The 20,000-nt window shown below is 46.5% G+C and overlaps 1 protein-coding gene across 8 annotated transcripts in view; it reads right to left on the bottom strand.

Moving 5' to 3' along the window:
- Window positions 1–20,000, bottom strand: part of Hr39 (Nuclear hormone receptor FTZ-F1 beta) — a 338,308-nt gene that overhangs the window by 11,675 nt on the left and 306,633 nt on the right. For 4 of the 8 annotated variants that reach the window (XM_086544045.1, XM_086544046.1, XM_086544044.1 and 1 more), the window contains 2 exons: window positions 14,564–14,662; window positions 1–29 (listed from right to left, as the gene is read on the bottom strand). The exon at window positions 1–29 is cut by the window's left edge and continues 219 nt beyond it. In XM_086544045.1, coding sequence (XP_086400171.1) covers window positions 1–29; window positions 14,564–14,662 — 128 coding nt within the window. Of the gene's footprint in view, window positions 30–14,563; window positions 14,663–15,813; window positions 16,000–20,000 lie in introns of those variants that run through there. The other 4 variants (XM_086544049.1, XM_086544050.1, XM_086544051.1 and 1 more) reach the window with 3 other exon arrangements.

Here is a 20,000-nt window from a genome sequence, read left to right as displayed (position 1 = left end):
TCTTCGCTGCCACTCTCTTCGACTTTTACCTGCAGAAGGGGACAGAGTTGAGGCGTTTCGTTGAGACTCTTGGGTGGTTAGGTCTTGGAGTTTGATTACATTGGGCAGTGGAATATGTTCCTTCCTATATAAATAGTGCTGTGAGCGCACAATATACATTCCTTGAAACCATTAAAAAACAAGGATTTAATTTCACTTATTATTATCTTTATTTTGCTATTCTTTTGAATAGCCCTACCTCCCCCCCCCCCCATCAAATAAACAATCACATACAAACACAAACACACACACACGCACACACACACACGTCCTTTCCCACGAAGGAACACAAAGAAAAAGGCCATAGCAACCCAGATCCATCAACAATCACATATGCATAGCCAAGCAGCAACAATAATAACAGTATCTGTCTCGAAGACGCATCATTTCCCGAGCGAACCATCCGCTATCACCGGCCGGTTGCGTCACCCCCAAACCAGAGTTTCCGGCCTCGACCAGCGCCCACAGAGGAAGTAAATGGCAACGCCTCTGTGCACGTCTCAAACACGCCGTTCCCATCAAACATCCTTCAATTCCTCCTCCTCCTCCTCCCCTCTCCCCCTATACTTCCCCTCCTTCCACCCCGTACTTCCCCTCCCCTCTACCTCCATAACCCCCCCCCCCCTTATTCCCGCTCCTTTCCTCCCTCTTCCCCATGAGCGTGGGTGGGATAGCGGTGCTCTCGTCGAGTTTATAACCGCAGGTGAGATAGGGGGGGAATGGCCGTCACGCTGGGAGGGATTCCGCTCACGGTCGATACCCTATATGTGTGGGGGGGGTGAGGGTGGGGTGGGTGGAGAGGGAGTGAATGAGGAAAAGAAAGATGACGGAGAAGAGGAGCGAAGGGAGGGTGAAGAGAAGGGAGTGAGAAGAAAGGGAGGGAGGAAGAAAGGGGGAGGACGACAAGGGGGAGGATACGGAGGAGGAGGAGGAGGAAGAGGAGATGAAGGAGGAAGAAGCGGTGTCGTTTGTATTTGGGAAATCTTTCTATATTTTTATATTCTTGTCATTCTAAATTCGTATTGTTTTGAGTCATTCCCGATTTACTCACTGCTTCCATTCATTGTAGCTATCTTCCAGTTGAATATCGGACTCATCTTTTCTCCATTTGCTATTATAGCCAAAAGTCAAACAAACTATAAAATGAATTTCTCTATCTGTCTATCAATCAATCAATCTATCCATCTCTATATCTATCAATCAACGAACGACTCAACCAATATCTATCTAACATACGCAAATACCTATATGCATAATGCTGGAGTATGTGTTCTAATCTTCCGAGCAGCTCCTCTAACTCGAGAATTTTAATTTATCTTCGAAACTATCTCGAGTCCATTTTCCGCCCTCCAAGGCCGTGAGGATTTCCACCGGAAAGGCGATCCCGTTATATTTCGTGTCCTAGAATGTTTATAACGGATTTGACACAATGATGGTTATGCTTTCTTTCTTTTTGTTATTGTTGTGACCTTTAAGAAGTGTGGTTGGTTTTATTTGTTGTCCAGAAAATATGGAATGACAAAAGAGGATAATTTTTCTCGTTTCTTCTTGTTATTGTTGTGGTCATTGAGGAGTGCGCTTTCTTTTATTCGTTGTCCAAAAATATCAATGACAAATTAATAAAAAAAAAATCTGGTTCACTAAAGGTTTATTGTTCACGACGTTTTTTTTTTCTTTCTTTTTTCAAGTGTCAATAACACGCTTGCCGAAACATGAGGCCACGGGAAGTTTACTTATCACTTCGGAACTTTTGTCTAACATGTTCAACCTTCTCTTATCTTTCTCTTATCACTGGTGCCGATCGTCATTACTTCCCCCTAAGAGTAAACGGCGAATATACACGAGCAGCTATAATGGTAGAGAGAGTTTACACCGTGTTCTAAAGCAAACGCATGTAGGGAACACTGTTTACAAACCGGTGCACGTGGCTTCTGACGTCAGAGGTTGAAGAAGAGGGGGAGGAGGGAGGGGAAAGGGACTGGGGGCAGGTGTTGGCACGTACAGACACGTGGGGGCGTTGCTAGGTTGAGGCAAAGGACCGAAATAGGACTCTGTACTCCAAGGCCGCTGTCGGAAGGGCATGACTAAGTCGCGAACGGCCTTCCCTCTTTTCTATTATTATCGCATACGGAAACGCAAAGGCTCGGGAGCTGTTTACAGCGGGGGCGGCGACGAACAATGGGAGACGGGTGATGGGAGGACAGGGGTAGGGGACTGGTGGGGTGGAGGGGGGGGGCTGAGTCACATACCCGATAAAACAATAGCTTATATTGTTCATATGGTTCATGTTGATTGGATACACATCCCTTTCCCTCTTTACTTGCCTCTCCTTCTCAAATTTCTCATCCCTTCATATGCGACCTTCGAGCCAAATGCCCTTTTTATGCGTACCTTACTTCAATAGATTGATTGGAAACACACAGTTCATCGAAGAATTTGTTTGCTTCGTCGAGATTCTAGCTACTGCACAGAGGTCAAAGAAGTTTTCATGCTATTATTTTCTTCTAGGTACGGTTATAGCTTCTGGCCTTTTCACAAAGCTTGCGCTCTAGTGTTATCCGGTAAACGTACCTATTTCGATCTATCCCTCTTTCTCATGCACACACATGCACACGGACACACACACACACACACACACACACACACACACACACACACACACACACACACACATATATATATATATATATATATATATATATATATATATATATATATATATATATATATATATACACGCGCGCATACATATATACATATAAACAGTCATACACTAACTCGCAGAGTCCACTAAGTGAATCAGATTAAAAGTCACGTGGTGGCCAGAGCGGGTTTACATTCTCGAGTGAACACCTGCACTTTCTGGCGTTTCGCGTTCCGCTATGTAGTGACACACCACCCACGGCCGTTTGCCAGTAAATGTCCACCATCCTTTGAAAGAGTGAATAAAAAGAAAGAAAGAAAAGAATACCAAGAAGGTAGTTATAAAAGCATTCCTCCTGATCTTATATTTATCAGAAGAAACTGCCAGAAGATAACTAGCAGTGAGATCACCTTGCTGAATGAGAGCGATGTCGAGAGCTGGCTGTACATATATTAACCTCACGAATCTGCCGTGATCTTAACCTTGCCGCTCCCGCCTGTCACCCTTTCTCGACTTGCTCTTCCTCTGCCTCTCCTTCCTTCCACTCATCTAACTATCCATCTATCTATCTATCTATCCATCTGCATCCCGTACCTCCCTTCTCTTGTCGTAGCACAAACAAAGGGCCAAATGAGCCTCAAGTGCCGCTTATGAGTAGTGATGATGGCACATTAGAATTACGTGTCGTGACCTTGGCTCTAAGCATGGCTCTGAAGGTGAAAATTGGCGTGGTGTGTACCGTTTGTTGTTTGCATGTGACGCACGTGTGTTTAACAGCGTATGCACGAAAGCACGCACGCGGTTACAGACACAGGTAAGTTTAAGATACATACATAAGGGCAGACTCTCCGATACTGAAATATGATTGCACCTAATTCATATAATCTAGTGTATATACTTAATAAAACAAAAACGAATCAAAGACACACATAACCATGGTTAATAAGACCACATTCAAATACAAGAATGCTGTGCAAAAAACAGAAGATTTAACTTGAAGCCACGAACAAGCTAAAACGGGTTTGATTTCCCCATTATGTGTTATGTTTCCCTCGATTTCAACACAAGCTGATCGAAATATATTACATGCTTCGAATATCATTTCTTCGTTTAACCTTGGGAAAATATTTCACAAATACAATGTATATAAAGATATTCAGACGTGGCAACTTCATAATTCGGAAATATAGAGAAAATACCAATAATAATTTCATCAATAAAAATCATAATGAAAATGATGCTAATAGTAAAACGGGTGATAATAATAATAACAGTAATAATAATAATAATAATAATAATAAACACAATAAGAACAATAAACACAAACAAGGAAAAGAGTCCTTCCCACCCAAACAATAATACCCCACCCACTCGCCCTCCTCACCCCCCCTCCCTTACCTCTCCCCCTCCTCACCCCCATCCGACTCAGCGACCGTAAGAGTGCGAAAAGGTCCGAGGTTTGGTTCGTTCCTCCGTCGCGCGGTGGGCCAGCGACCGGTGACCTTGCCGAGGACACGTAGTAGCTTCGGCCGCGTGTGGTGCGTCATGGCGCGGGACTGACGGATAAATATACAACCACAGTGACACCTGCACTTCCTAGAACCACATGACGTAATGCTCTCTGATGTGCGTCCGGGGGGTGGGTGGGGGAGGAGGGGGAAGGGGAAGGGGTAGGGGGGGTGATTGGGATGGGGGAGGGATGGGTAGGAGGAGGGGAGATGGTGGGAGAGGTGTGGAGGGGGGGCGGTGAAAGAAGATGGTGGGGGAAGGAGGATGGACAAGAGATGGAGGAAGAGGAGGAGGAGGAGGAGGAGGAGGAGGAGGAGGAGGAGGAGGAGGAGGAGGAGGAGGAGGAAAGGAAAGCGGAGGGATAGAGAGAAAGGGGAGGGGAGAAAGGAGGGGGAAAAGTGACGGAGAAGGAAGAAGAGAGAGAAAGGAGGGGGGGGGGGAGAGAGGGAAGAGTAAGAGAAGGAGAAGAAGAAGCAGGAGGAGAAGGGAGGGCAGGGTGGAACATGAAAACGACGGAGAGAAACGGAAGAGGGGAGACAGCAAGGGACGAGGGGAGACGACCGCGTGACCGGGACATGGGGAGACTTCGAGCGAGGGGAGCAAGATATACCAAGGGGATGGTGCTGATGAGCGAACTAGGAGAGGGGGAGTTGGAAGCGGCGAAGGGATGGATATAGAGGCTGGGGGAAATAGGGGGGAGGCAAGGGAGACGGGTTCCCCCGGGGGAGGGGAGCAGCCTAGGAGTGACTTTTGAAGGGGAGAGAGGCATGGACGAAGCAGTCGGATACGTGTTACAACAGCACTTAACACAGGAACACGGACCGAAGTGCGAAATCAATAATGAAATAACTCTATCTATGAACGTGTTAGAATTTGTCAGGTCACTGTCTGTCTGTCTGTCTGTCCGTCTCTCTTTCTGTCTATATGTTTGTCTGTCTCTCCCGAGTTCACCTGAAAGCCTCATACACCTTCACTTTAATCATTATCATTACCGACAATAACAGGAACTTTCATCCACGCGAGTTCCTAGGAAACAAGTGTGAACACCTGGTGTGTGGAAAGCGTGACCTTACAAGGTTGAGGGGGGCGAGGGAGCGGGGGAGTGAGGGGAAAAGGGGAGAGAGGATGGGAGGATGGGGTAGAGGGAACGGGGAAGGGGAGAAAGGGAGGAAGAATGGGAGAGAGGGGAGAGAGGGAGTAGGGAAGAAGAGAGGTGTGGGGGAGGGAGAGGGGGTGTTGACGAAGGGAAGAGTAAGAAGGAGTGAAGACTGTGGTGATGGGTGCTAAATAAAAGAGGGAGGAGAAACATGGGTAGAGTTCAAACAGGAGATGGGAAAGGGGTGGTGAGAGAGAAAGCTAGGGAGAGGTTGAGAGAGGAGAGGGGAAAACGAGGAGAGGTTGAGGTTGAGGAGAGGGAAGTATAGGGAGGGGTTGGGGGAGGATAAGGAAATACAGGGAAGGAGAGGGGGAGAAGAAATGTGACGAAATGAATGCCCAAGCGGAGTCGGTCTCTGCTTTTGGAGTAACTGTTCATTGATGTAAAAGTTTCTTTAAATGGTAGCATACTAGATATCACAAGTAATTTGCCTATGTGTGCTTCGAAATGAAATCAACAAATACACACACACACATACATTCTCTCTCTCTCTCTCTCTCTCTCTCTCTCTCTCTCTCTCTCTCTCTCTCTCTCTCTCTCTCTCTCACACACACACACAAAAACACACACACACACATATACACACGAAAATAAAAGTTCGTGTTGCGTTGTCTTCGTGTATGCTATGTATATCCATGTGCATGCGTATGTGCTGAAAGTCTCCCACAGCACCTGACGCTGACATGGCAGAGGAGGGGCTGGTTAAAGTGGGGGTGGGGTGGAGGAGGAGGAGGAGGAGGAGGAGGAGGAGGAGGAGGAGGAGGAGGAGGAGGAGGAGGAGGAGGAGGAGGAGGAGAAGGGAGATCGGGTGAGGGGGAGGGAGGAGGGAAGAGAGGGAGGAGAGGGGAGGGCGGGGGGAGAGGGAGGGGGGCGAGTGAGGCCAGAGAGGGGCTGGATCACAACCCGGCACACTAGCGGGATTTCTTCCACTATATCCGCTCGGGTTTTCGGAAAATGTTTCTAAATTTAGTCGGTCGCGTGAGGATCGACAGCCCGCCCGCCGCCTACGCTGTCGCCTCGTCCACGGCGCGGGGGAATTTCGGAGGCATGGACTTTGTTGTCTCCAGTATTCATCTATTCGTCTCTCTTTACACGGAGAAAATATAACTTACGTCATCTTTACGCTTGGGCCATTTTGACGAGTTAATCAAGCCGAGGAACGGTACTCGAAAAGACAGACTCACACAGAGACAGACACAGTTACAGAAAAAGACACAAGGCACTGACTGGCACACACGTACAACAAAAGAATCCAGAAGAAAAAAAAAAAAACAGCAATACACTCACACCAACAAACAAACGTACCCACAGCGACGCGCACTCCGGACAGGATAATTCACAGTAAACAGCTTGACAACAAGGGCCAGAGGGAGCAAGGCATGGCACCATTGTCTCTATACCTGGTCGGTTATGGCATCCACGTTATGTCCGCTACTCTGTCCACATACGCGTTTCTTTCTTATTATCTTTGATCATATCATTATCATTTATTAGTTCTCGTCCGCCTTTAACATGATGTGGCATAAAAAAAAAATATCCGAAGGGAAAAAAAAAATTTCGCTCTTGAATGGCGAAGGGGAAAATCCTGAAAGAAACTAGCAAACGTTTCACTGCATTAGTCAACTGCGCCACAGTAAGCCCCGCGCATGACTCATCTTCCAACGCGTCGTAACGAGCGAGCCAGAAAGGTCATTCTTACGAAAGGAAATTCGGGGGCGAAAGATACTGCAGGTGAATTCCGAGTAGATCCGCACGAAAGGTCGTCAAAATTTCGAGAACATTATATAACAGGGGTACCGTGAAATAATATGAGTGAGAGAGAGAGAGAGAGAGAGAGAGAGAGAGAGAGAGAGAGAGAGAGAGAGAGAGAGAGAGAGAGAGAGAGAGAGAGAGAGAGAGAGAGAGAGAGAGAGAGAGAGAGAGAGAGAGAGAGAGAGGAGAGAGAAGAGAGAGAGAGGAGAGAGAGAGGAGAGAGAGGAGAGAGAGAGAGAGAGAAGAGAGAGAAAGAGAGAGAGAGAGAGAGAGAAGAGAGAAGAGAGAGAGGGGAGAGAGGAGAGAGAGGGAGGAAGAGAGAGAGAGAGAGAGAGAGAGGGAGAGAAAGTGAGAGAGAGAGAGAGAGAGAGAGAGAAGAGAGAGAGGAGAGGAGGTAGGGATGGAGGGAGGAGAGAGAGAGAGAGGAAAGAGAGAGAGAGAGAGGAGAGAGGAGAGAGAGAGAGAGAGAGAAGAGAGAGAGAGGAGAGAGAGAGAGAGAGAGAGAGAGAGAGAGAGAGAGAGAGAGAGAGAGAGAGAGGGGGGGGGAGAGAGGAGAGAGAGAGAGAGAGAGGGGAGAGAGAGGGAGAGAGAGAGGAGAGGGGGAGAGAGAGGGGAGAGAGAGAGAGAGAGAGAGAGAGAGAGAGAGAGAGAGAGAGAGAGAGAGAGAGAGAGAGGGGGGGGGGCCTGCGAGGCGATCTGGGGGTTCACCCCGGATGCTTCACAAAAACCGAGTGACAACGGGACTTGTAGAGTCGTCTACTTAAGTCCAGACGCTGTAGTGGGTGAGTCACACGCTGAATTATAGTCCCGGATGTTATTATCGAGGTGGACGTATATTATTGTGTATTTCCCCCGTCATCGTAAAGCTGGAGGTTAAGAGGCCACTGCAAGATATTTCTTTTGGATTTCTAGAGACGCTTCACTCGTGTAATACACAATAGATATTGAACAAAAGTGTCAGAATGTGTCTTTCGCATGTACGGACACTTGTGCGTCGGTCTCTACTACTAGGAACCTAGCAGCACGCACACCTGCAGATGCGTGCACTTGTTATAAGCGAAGGCCAAGGTCACTGTGAGAGGTTGATGGGGGAGGGGGTGCAGAGGTGGGGGGGGGGGGAGGAGGACTAGAGCAGCTGCCGTTAATAACGATGCGCTGGATGTGGGCGGGGTCATTTTTTGTTGTTGTTTTTACTGCTGTATGTTATTGCCGTTGTTTCGGTGACGTTTAGCGGTGCGGTGTTTTGCGGCTTTGGGTGGACGCTGGTAGAGAGACTGCTTGTTATTATTATGTGAATGCAGAACAAAGCGCCGTCCTCAAGTGGCGGGAATTCGTTAACTGTAATAATGCCGATTCTAGGACACTTCGTTCGTCTTTCTTGTTGTGATGCTGATGGGGACTGTCACGATAACAAAGATGATGACAGTAATGACTGTGATAAGAATGACGACAATGATTTATAATGAGAACGATAAAGATGACAGCGAAGAGGATGGTAATTATCGCTTCAAATAACAGCATTTCCCGCGATAGTGAATGCGCTGACTGTATTATTAATGGCATCGTGACTGAGCCGAAGTTAATGTCAATAGTAATTTGAATGATGAGAGTAGTATTAGTGCTGTTAACGGTAACGACTGTGGCGGTTCGCGTTGATGGGTTGTTAGCGACATGGATGGTTCTATAATGTCGACTCTGAAGGTTTTCTTGTCTTTGCTTGATCTGACGCCAAGGAAAGTTCGAGGAGATCTGGAGATGGTATATGACGTTGCAGAGGAGGGAATACCGGATAGATGTGCCAACTTGGTCTATGACGATGGTGATGGAGAGGGTAAAGGTATGATTGTAGATAATGGTTGACATGATTTTGAGAGCAGGAGGAAGGGGGGAGGAAAGGGTCTCGGTGCTGATGATGGCGTAATAGTGGTGATGGTGCAGTGGAGGGAGGGAGAGGGGAAAATGACTATGCAAGCTTCCATATTAACCATTCACTTATAAGCATAGCTTATATGAAAACCCTTTTTCCCTTCTCTCTCCCCCTCCCTCCTATATCCCTTACCCCTTTCCTTCACTTCTACCATCTCACGAGTTCCCTCCCCTCATCTTCCTCCCTCCCTCCCTCCATGACCCCTTTCCTTCCCTCATATTTCACTCTCTCTCTCTCTTCAACCCAAACCCGAGTCGAGGCAGCTGCTGCAATAGGGTCTGCATCCCACCTTCTGTTTCCGTAGAGACAACGAAGCCGTGTTCTCTCCTACCGATAAGATAGATACGTTCCAAGAGCGTTAGAAGTAACTGATAAAACTTGGCTATCTACCCTAGTAACGCAAACGGGAGGGGGGAGGGAGGGAGGTCGTGTGTGCATTTTAATAACCGTGATAATGATGATGATGAGATGACGACGATGAATGGCAATAAAAACAATTTCTATAAATGGTTATGAAATGATATACACGTGTTAGTGGTATTTCCATCCCGAACACCATGATGTTCAATTGAACCTCATTTCACGGGGCAAAATTGATCAGAAGCGCACCCGCGTGCACCTTGTAAGCTTTTCAAATACGTGGTATGAACAGAGGGACCACAGACATGGCTCCAGTGCCATACCGAGATCTTAAGTTCATCCGGAAGCCGTGAAGGTCACAGGGAAGAAGCTCGAAGCTACAATTTCGTGAAACGGCATAGCGTCGGCGCTCTTTGGCATACGCACGCACACACGCACACACACGCGCGCGCACACACACACACACACATGCACATATGGATACGTACAAACGGGCCATTCTTTTTAAAAATCTTCAATCTATCTTATAGTTCCTAATGGTACCATAACTTTGATTCTAATGGCACCATACTTTTGAACTTCGTAGTATGCAGTTCCACTCCCCAAGCCTCCGCCGCACGAGAACGGCGAAGTTGGCACAATCCTCCTCACTCAGGCGAGAGAGGAACGAACATGGGCTGCATTTCCCTCCTGCTTTGTCTTTCTTCCTCTTTATAACCCTCACACATTCTCTCTCTTTCTCCGTCTCTCTCTCTTTCCTTTCCTCTTTTCCTCCCTGCCTCTTTCTATGTTTCCCTCTATTTCTTTCTCCCTCCCTCCCTCTCCACCTTCCCTTCTCCCTTCTCTATCACTCTCCTTCTTTCCTCCCCTCTCCGTCCCTCCTTCTTTTTTTCCTTCTTTCCCCCTCCCCAACCGCCAAGAGCCAATCCCCGCAGACGTCAGGCGTCCCCCCCCCACCCCTCCTCCCCTCCTCCTCCACCAGGTGGCTCCGCGGACGTGGTGTAGAGGCGAAGGTTGAGACGGCAATATTCATCAATGGCTCAACGTGATGATATTATAATCTCCTCCCCCCCCCCTTTCCAACCGAGCATCACCGCAGCCGACATCTCCTCACGCTTCTTCCCTTTTGCTTCTTATCCTCCGCTTATTCGGACTTCTTATTCTCGTTCTTCTTTCCCCCCTCCCCTTCTTCTTCTTCCTAAAACTGTCTTATTTCTTCTCTTCCTTCCTCCCTCCTCCTTTTTCTACTCCCTCTCCCTCCATGCTTCTCTTTCTCTTCCACCCCTTTTCCTCTCTAATGTCTATCTTCTTCCCTTATCCCTTCTTCTTCCCCCTTCCTTCCCCATCCCTCTTCCATCCCACTTCATCTCTCTTCCTTCCCAGCTCCTTTTCAACCTCCTTTTGCCTTCCATCCCCCTTCCCCCTTCCTTATCCATTTCTTCTTTCCCCATCTCCCTTCCATCCTCCTTCCTCCCCCATCCCACCTCCCACTCCCCCCACCGGGACTCCAGAGGGGGCAAGCGACTTGACCTTCTCCGAGTTCATCTCTTCGTGTTATCCAAACACCGATTTATTCCTCCGCCGCTGCATATTGATAAGGGGGAGCTGACTCGTGTATGACTCCATAAATGCTTCGCGCCACAAAAATATTTGCTGGGCTGAGCATGACACACATTTTCTGTATCGTCATCATGAGGCCGATCAGGAAAGGGGGGGGGGATTAGGGCTTTGGGACTTGGGAGAGGGGTGACGGAGGGGGGGAGGTGGGGAAATGGGAGAGGGAAGGGGGTGGGGGAGGGGGGTAAGAGAGGGAGAGTTGGGAAAGGCAGGAGGGAGGGAGGGAGGCTCTCCTCCGTGTATAGATGTTTATACATATCTGAGCGTGATCCCTACATACTAATATATAAAATATATATAGGTGGATAATTGTAAGGTGAGCCGGCACAGGCCTGATAATGTGAGTATTTTTGGGCGAGTTCATGCTATCTATGTACTTTGCTTATATATACTCTCTCTCTCTCTCTCTCTCTCTCTCTCTCTCTCTCTCTCTCTCTCTCTCTCTCTATATATATATATATATATATATATATATATATATATATATATATATATATGTTTATGTATATATATGTCTGTGTGTATGTGTGTGTTGTGTATATGTATGTATGTATGTATATATATATATATTTATTTATTTATATATATATATTCATATATATATATATTTATATATATATATATATATTATATATATATATATATATATATATATATATATATATATAGGCGCGCGCACGCGCACGCACACACACACACACACACACACACACACACACACACACACACACACACACATATATATATATATATGTATAATGTATATATGTATATATATATCTATGTATATATGTATATATGTATATATATGTAAGTATATATATATATATATGTATATATGTATATATGTATATATGTATATATATATATATATATATATATATATATATATATATATATATATATATATGTACACATACACATACATACACCCACACACAAACACATTCTAAAGGTCTAAATTGAGTCCAATTTCCCAATCCCTGATGTTCGCCGGCGCAGCGAAATGCCTGCTCTTGTCCCCGGCGGCCGAGGAGCCCGAAGGCTGCCCCTCCCGCGAGTGAATGGCGCTGCATGTGACCTCTCTCACACCTTACCTCGACGGCATCGCGCCAAACCTCGTGTCATTTTCCCTTCCCTCGCTCCTCCCTCTACCGGGAAGCGCAGATGACGCTCGTGGCACCGCGTCTGCAACCTGTTGGCACCGCTTCCGAAACGAGGCACCCGCAACTACGCAGGCTTCCACGGCACCATCACACGTGTCGAACACATGACGCCATGGCGACGTGTGTTCGGTGGAAGGATGAGCCCGTCGTTTGCGCACGCACGCACGCACGCACGCACGCACGCACGAGCTGCATGGACCCGTCGCTCGCGCCCCGTACTAAGGGCGCTACGATCATTATGTCGTCGACTAATTGATTCGGTGATAAATGGCGTCGCGTTTGATATCGGAACGGCGTCATTTGTCCTCGTTAAGGGCCGTTGGGATCTGGCACTTTGGCATTTGTTCGAATTGACTCCACTTCCGTTGTAGAGTACCGTGACCCTTGGCACTGTTACGGCATGGCCTTTGATGGGCGTGATTTATAGTTAACTACTAATTGATGGGTACGCTGCTGTTATAATCAATTATTAGCCGCTCGTTCCCTTCACGTCACTTGTATTTATCAGATGTATTTATGTTTCACGCGATGAAGCATATGAACAAAAACTATCAGTATTTTTTTTTTAGAGATATAAAATATTCATAATGGAAATGATAGAGCAATGAGTGTAGTATGATAATAATCACCCGGCGCAGATCCTCTTATGGATGGTCAGTGCTAGATGGCTACATATGGGAGGGGATAAGTTCGTCATCATGTATTACCCAGTAATTTCGTGTTATCAAGACGCGACGGACTTTGTACTTCCATGCCCTGAGTGTGTGTGCATACTATCTGTCGTCATGCCAACGTTATCAGTAAATTCGACACTGACTGACTTTGAGGAACTAGACTGATAAAGATAGCTCGACCTCCTTCCCCTCTTAGCGCAGATCAGTTGGTACTGCTGACTCACAATGGTGTCTCAGCAGGCCGGAGGAGGCAGCAGGTGGCCGCCCCCACCTCTGCTGACGCTCTGCTGCCTCGCCTGACCTTGTCTGCCAGGGGTCAGCTGGCACGACCACAGCCTGGGTACACGGTGGGTCTCGGCAGCGCGGGGCAACTGCCAGGGTACATCGACGGCGCCGGTACGCTGCCTTGTTCGTGGTTTTCTCTTCGATAATGCTTTTTAAAAAATCCTTATATTTTCTTTAAGCTACAGCATTATAAAAGTTAAACCGCAGCTGACTCAGGGATGGACGTGACGCAACCGAGAAATGCAGCCAACAATGTGACATGCATTCACACAGGTGGTCTCCGAGGGCCAAACGCAGCCGACCGACCCAACCCCACCACCGCCGCTGCCGTCGCCGCCGCCACCTTTTACCGCGCCGTCATACCCACGTGTGGATGCCCGCCTTCCCTCAACATGCCCGCATACCCCGAGTCCGGACCTACATCCGCTGGGGGAGACTCGACACTCAAGTCTCGTGCTCAGCTGTTTCGAGTGCCAAGTGCACGGGGGTGGGAGAAGGGAGCAGATGGGGGACGGAGGGTGGGGAGAACAGCAGGACTGGGAGGTAAGGAAGGAGAGAGAGAGAGCGAGGAAAGAAGGGGTGAAGAGGATAAGTTGCAAGAAGACGAGGAGAAGGAAGGAGGAAAGAGAAGACAACGAAGAGTAAATGGAGGAGGAAGGAAGCAACAGGGAGCAGAAGCAGAAGAAGAAAGAAAAAAGAGAGAGAAGAAACAGAAAGGAGGAAAGGGGTAGGGGATAAGAGGGAAAGGGGTAGGGGGGAAAGGGTAAGGGCGGTAAGGGGGGTAAGGGGGGAAAGGGGTTGGGGGTAGGAGGAAGGGGGGAGGACGGGCGGTCGCTCAGCACGGCGAGCGCATGACTCACGCTGCAAACATCACCCCTCGCCCACTAATTGGGATGTCGCTGTAGTAATTAATGGCATGATTGAGAGAACGCGAAGAGCATATAGGCTGATCGCGGGTGCTGAAGGGCCAGGGTATTAACAGCTCACAAGTAACGACAACAAACATTTTAATTGGGAAACTATATTACTGCTTTACGCCTGATTAGGTGTGGAAATTAAGGTCGAGGTACTTGGTTACTTCACCGACGACCTGTGTTCGTTGTCCTTTTGCCAAAGGACAATGCTTGGATTTCGCTCCCGCTATCTCCTCTGTTTTGCGTAATCATATATGCCTATTTTGGTCCTGCCCCCCTCCCTCTCTCTTCCTATACCTCCATTCACATTCCTCTCTTTCCTCTCTCTCTTCTCCGTATCCGTTCATCCCTACCCGTCTTCTTTTAGCATCCATTCCACTCTCTCATCTCCCTCCTCTCTATCCCTTAATTTAATTAATACTTTCTCTCTAATCTCTATCATTCCCCCTCTCTCTTTTCATCAACACTCTCTCTTCCCCCATTCCTCCCTGTCTCCCTTTCCCCATTCTCTCACACATACCTGTCTGACGGTGGGTTTGTCGTGGTCGTGGTCGGAGCCCTGGGACATGGGGGACATCGGGGACATGGGCTCCTCGGCGTCCACCCTCATCTGCTCCTCCTGAAAACAGGAGTCCATATTACTGCCCTGGAAACACGTGTTGTAGGGTTGTAGAGTGCTGCAGGCTGGGTCGGGAGTGGTTCTCGTGTGTGTGTGTGAGTGTGTGTGTGTGTGTGTGTGTGTGTGTGTGTGTGTGTGTGTGTGTGTGTGTGTGTGTGTGTGTGTGTGTGTGTGTGTGTGTGTGTAGTAAAGGCAATATGCAGGAGTGATGACGATATTGTGGATATTGTGTAGTCTTGTAGGTTTTGTGTGGATATAATGTTGTGGCATTACGTGATATTTTGTCTGCGGTGTTTAAATCGAATTACCAGGTTCTAGTGTGGAAGCGGAAGCATTGGCAAAAAGGAGCAAGCAAGTTAATAAGTAAGTGTTGAAAGTGTGATCGGTTAACTCGGGCATGTGTGGTGGCATAAAGAAGTACTTTATATTAAATATATTACAAATATTAAAAGAGCATGTACTGAAATATGCGTAAATGTGAGTGTCAAGTGACAAGTATGGCAACATATGGCAATGTAAAAATAAGCGTTACATGTGAAAGAACTCGACTGTTTTAGATTGCTAACACAAAATAATCTGAATTTTAATATATACATTCACTTTCTATATTTCTTTTCTTTTAGAATTGCGGTTCCAGTATCTACTGCTAAAATTACAAAATAATAGCTATTAAAGTTCACAGAGTTCCCATAATCTAAACGCTATATTCATACTAACAAAATATAAACAATTTTTTTTGTATCGGAATGGTGGAAGTTTACCTCTGATATATCGAGCAACAAATAGATTAGTCATGCAACATTTACATGAAAATATGAAATAGCCATTTACTATATACAAAAGAGAAAGTGGGAGAAGCAAACGATTAATCATCGAGAGTTATCAACATCGAATCAATAGCAGAACGAAAACAAAATCCTCTTACCTCAACATGCAATGGTCGTTGCAACACTTAACAGTCTTCGAAACCATTCCAATAAACCATAAAACATACGTACCCTCAACAATTCTAAACGTCCGCTTCTCACAAACTCCGACGAAATTACCTCTGAACAATTAGCCAAAAATCATAAAGCATACGCACTCAAAATAAGAAAAAAAAGACAACAGAAATCGAAATAGTTGTTCCATTTTCTGCTGTCTTTACTCACCAGTTTGGAGGTAATGTGCTGTCCGAGAATGAGGTTCTGAAGGCTGAACCTTCCTTGCCCTCCATGGCCTCTGGACAACATGATGTCACACATAAGGTCGCTGCTGCTTGGTTCTTCACTCCACATAAAAATCAACGGTCTTGAAGTCACTGGGTTTCTTTTTTAAGGGTCTTAATTACTATAAATATATATATATGTATATATGTATATCGTTTTTATTTTGCAGTTTTTTGGCACTCGCGTAGGTTTTCTTAAAAATTATAGACTACTTTTTTTCTCTACTTTCTCTCACTAGAAATTAGATTTTCTTTTTCTCTTATTTTCTTTTGGCTTGACGATAACAGACGAAAGGCACTAGATTATCCCTCAGGTAAAAATTCTCATGTACAATAACTATCACAGTTCATATTCAAATAAACAAAAATATTTGGTCAAGAACAATGTCCTTCAGTTGGGGAGAAGGTACTTGGTATACGTATCAAGTTCACTGCTTACGCTACACTAATGGAATGGCTACCTCTATTGAAAGGTCTAACGTCTACGGGAGGGATTTCAGTGCTGGAAGTCGTGAGATGCGAAGTTCAATCCCCTTTGTTGGTAAGTTTGGGGTCCAGTATCTCCGTATTATATACAGAACATAAGCACACACACGCAGATCTCGAGATCTTCTTCACTGCTTGCTACTCCACTGGCGGCCTTCGCTCGCGCAGGCACGCTTGCTTTCCACGGCGTGTTATTCACAAACGAGAGTGGTATTCCTGGTCACTTGGAAGCTGCTGACGAGACGAGACGAGACGAGACGAGACGATGGTCGCTGCTTGAAGGTCGCCCGCGATAGAAAGAGGAGGAGACGGAGGAGGAGGAGGAGGTGGATGAGGATGTGGGCGAGGGGGATTTTTACATCACTGTTTAACCATTTACACGGTCTACTGCTAAAGAGAGAGAGAGAGAGAGAGGGAGAAGGAGAGAGAGAGAGTGAGAGACAGAGATGGAGGTCAGCGGCGTGTGTGGTCCGCTACTGGGTTGCTTCCCCACTTCTCAGGGAACTGGTCCAGCGGGAGGTTCACTACAAAGGGTTCACTACAGCGGTGGCTTTTTGGTCCGCTACATCGGCGTGTCCTCTAAGGGCAAGCCTCCTCCTTCAGGCGCGAGATCCTGGCGGCGAGAGGGTAAGGGCGTGACCCACAAGTTGTCATCTGGTGACTTCGTCCACCTGACACTGTTCTGAGCCTGGCGGAGCTCGTCGCCGCATCAGAGAGTGTTAGCCTGTAACGCGTGGCACAGCGAGCCTCTCATCACTTATCTGGTTTAAAGAGTAAATCATGAGACAGGCGCTCCCACAGGTCAGTTACTACGTGCTTTTATCTTATGGCTGCAAAGGAGAGGGGGGGGGAATAGAAACACTTCGATGACAAAACAGCATCATGATATATCGAGAAAAAAAATCATAATGCTATATCGATGCATATAATCCTTCATTTTCCACGTACAAAAAGCATCGCACAGAAAAAAAAACGCACGGTAGTCACATGGACTAGTTGAAAGTCTCTTGGACGTAGTATACTAAATACCGACCAAGCAGAGGCGACGCAGGCCGGTGCCACAAAGGGATATGAACTGCGCAGGTAATTAAAACGCCGCTTCCCTGCCTCTCGCTAGTTCACTGTTCATATAATTAGTCCTTACAGTCCACTTTTTTATCACTTTATTGTACTTAAAGCAGGTGTACTTTTACATGGCACAGCGACAACAGTAAAGAAAAAACAACAAAAAAACAATGGTTCACACACATTATTAATCACAATGATAATAACAATAATGAAAAATAGATAAACAACAAAAATGATGATGATGATGATGTTAATAACAGTAATAATAATAATAATCAATAACAATAAAAACTAAGAACAATAATAATAATAATAATAATAATAAAAATAAAAATGACACTAAACCAGTTCGACCAGCACCGACGAAGGAAATTTGCGGTGCGAGCCCAAACGTTTCGCATTTTTCTTTTCAGAAACCGTAAATACATCACCACTTACAGGTAGCTATTTTCAAATGTTACCCTTTGCGTTGACAACTCTTGCACAATCACGCAGTACCAAGTACACACAATAACGTTAAAACGCTCAAAAACAATCATAGCAACAATAACACGAAAAATAAAATAACAAAACGCGAGCAAGCAATATAATACATATACATATATCTAAAATACATGTACATATATAAATATATACATACATATATAGATAGATCAATCAATAGATAGATATAGATATATACATTGTCATAAGAATCCGGTGCAGCAGGCGACCATCTGCGACCAAAACAAAACCACGTGACAAGGGTAGGCAACTACGCAAAATAATGATCCCCGAATACCCGAAGCCTGACTAATTTCACCTCCCTCGAACTCACTCTGCGAGGAGGTGGAGAGGTACCCTGGCAAAACGCTTTTCTTTTTTTCGTAATTCATACTCAAAAGTGTAGAGTGGGTGAGAGAGAGAGAGAGAGAGAGAGAGAGAGAGAGAGAGAGAGAGAGAGAGAGAGAGAGAGAGAGAGAGAGAGAGAGAGAGAGAGAGAGAGAGAGAGAGAGAAACAAGGAGGGGAAAACAAGGAGTAAAACAACACAAAACACAAAGACTTTCTAACTCGGTTTAGAGCTGGCGCGAGAGTGACGGAGGGAGAGGAGGGGAGAAGGAAGAGGGAGGGGAGAGTAGGGGGGGGGAGGAAAGCGGGGAGAGGAGAGAGGGGAAACAGTTCCAGCAGCGTTGTCAGGGGTGTTCCCACGGTTGCCGGCGCCAAGAACGCAGTGGCCGAGCAACCCAGTGCCAGCGAAGGCAACCAAGGCTGTGCACTACGTAACACCACCAAATACCTTTCCCCACAAAGGTCGAAGGTGGGGGGGGGGGGGCAGAGGGTGCCAGACCGATGAACCTGAGAGGGAGGAGGGCATGATGGGCGAAAGGGAGGGTGATTAATAGGGCAAAAAGTGGGTAGAAAGGGAGCATTTTAAAAATCTATATTTCAAAATTATATCTGGTATTTTTTTCGGTGATAGACTTTCATGTCGAACTTTAAACTTACAAATCTACCTCGACATGCTTGTATTTCCGATTTAAAGTTCAAGCGTAAAAATAGATACACACACACATATATATATGTATATGTATATATATATATATATATATATATATATATATATATATATATATATATATATATATATATATATACACACACACACACACACACACACACATACATACATACACATACGTGTATATGCATACACATACATAAATACACGCACAAACACGTCTTTGTGTGTGTGTGTGCATGAGCGTATGCACATGTGCGCATGTGTGTGCTACTGATGTAAGAGAAATCAAACACCAAGAACCCGGAGAGCCTTTTGGACACGAGTCAATAGTGTCAACACTGGGATTCCGTTAAATTCTCGCGCCGTGTCGGGCTCGTGTTGGTAACGACGACGGCTACGTGTCACCGATCGGCCAACAGACAGGAGTGATGCGCGATGGGCGGTGGGGAGAAAACAGGAGGAGGGGGAAGGGGAAGGGGAATGAGAGGGTAAGGGGGGAGAGTGGAAGGGATAGGAATATGGAGAAGGAGAAGAAACATAAAAATGAGAGAAAATGATAGATAGATAGATAGATAGATAGATAGATAGATAGACAGATAGAATACATAAATACTGCGAAAAAGATATCGGGAGTAGGAAGCAGAGGTCAGGGTGATCCGCGTTGCACACAGATATCGCTAAACTGACATCGGGTGAGGCGAGAGGGGAGGCGTTTCAGCGAAAGCCTTGGCAAGTTTCGTTCGCGGAAAAAGGCATCAAGTGCTCGCCAGCGCCAGTGGTATATGTGATGTGCAAAGAGCGACAGAAGCGGCGGGGTTGATAATCAGGGTGAATGGAGGATTGGAGTGTCGATGGCGGCGAAAGAAGTGGTAAGTGGGGGAAGAAGTGGTAAGTGCGGCGGTCGGGGGGTAAGGGAGAAAGAGGGGAGGTGGAAGGGGCTGGCAGGCGATGATGGTAGGTGGTAGGACGTGGTGGTGGCGGCGGCAGGGAGGAGAGAGGGAGAGAGAGTGGGGGGGAGGTAGTGGTAGTGAGTGCAGTGCTAGCGGCAGACACACATTCCAGCCTGATGATAGCT

This window comes from Penaeus japonicus, unplaced genomic scaffold (genome assembly GCF_977035675.1).
Source record: "Penaeus japonicus unplaced genomic scaffold, GWHDUDI00000001_assembly GWHDUDI00000014, whole genome shotgun sequence".
NCBI classification, from domain to species: domain Eukaryota; kingdom Metazoa; phylum Arthropoda; class Malacostraca; order Decapoda; family Penaeidae; genus Penaeus; species Penaeus japonicus.
The sequence above is the reverse complement of the archived record's forward strand: the minus strand, read 5'-3'. Positions and strand labels throughout refer to the sequence as shown.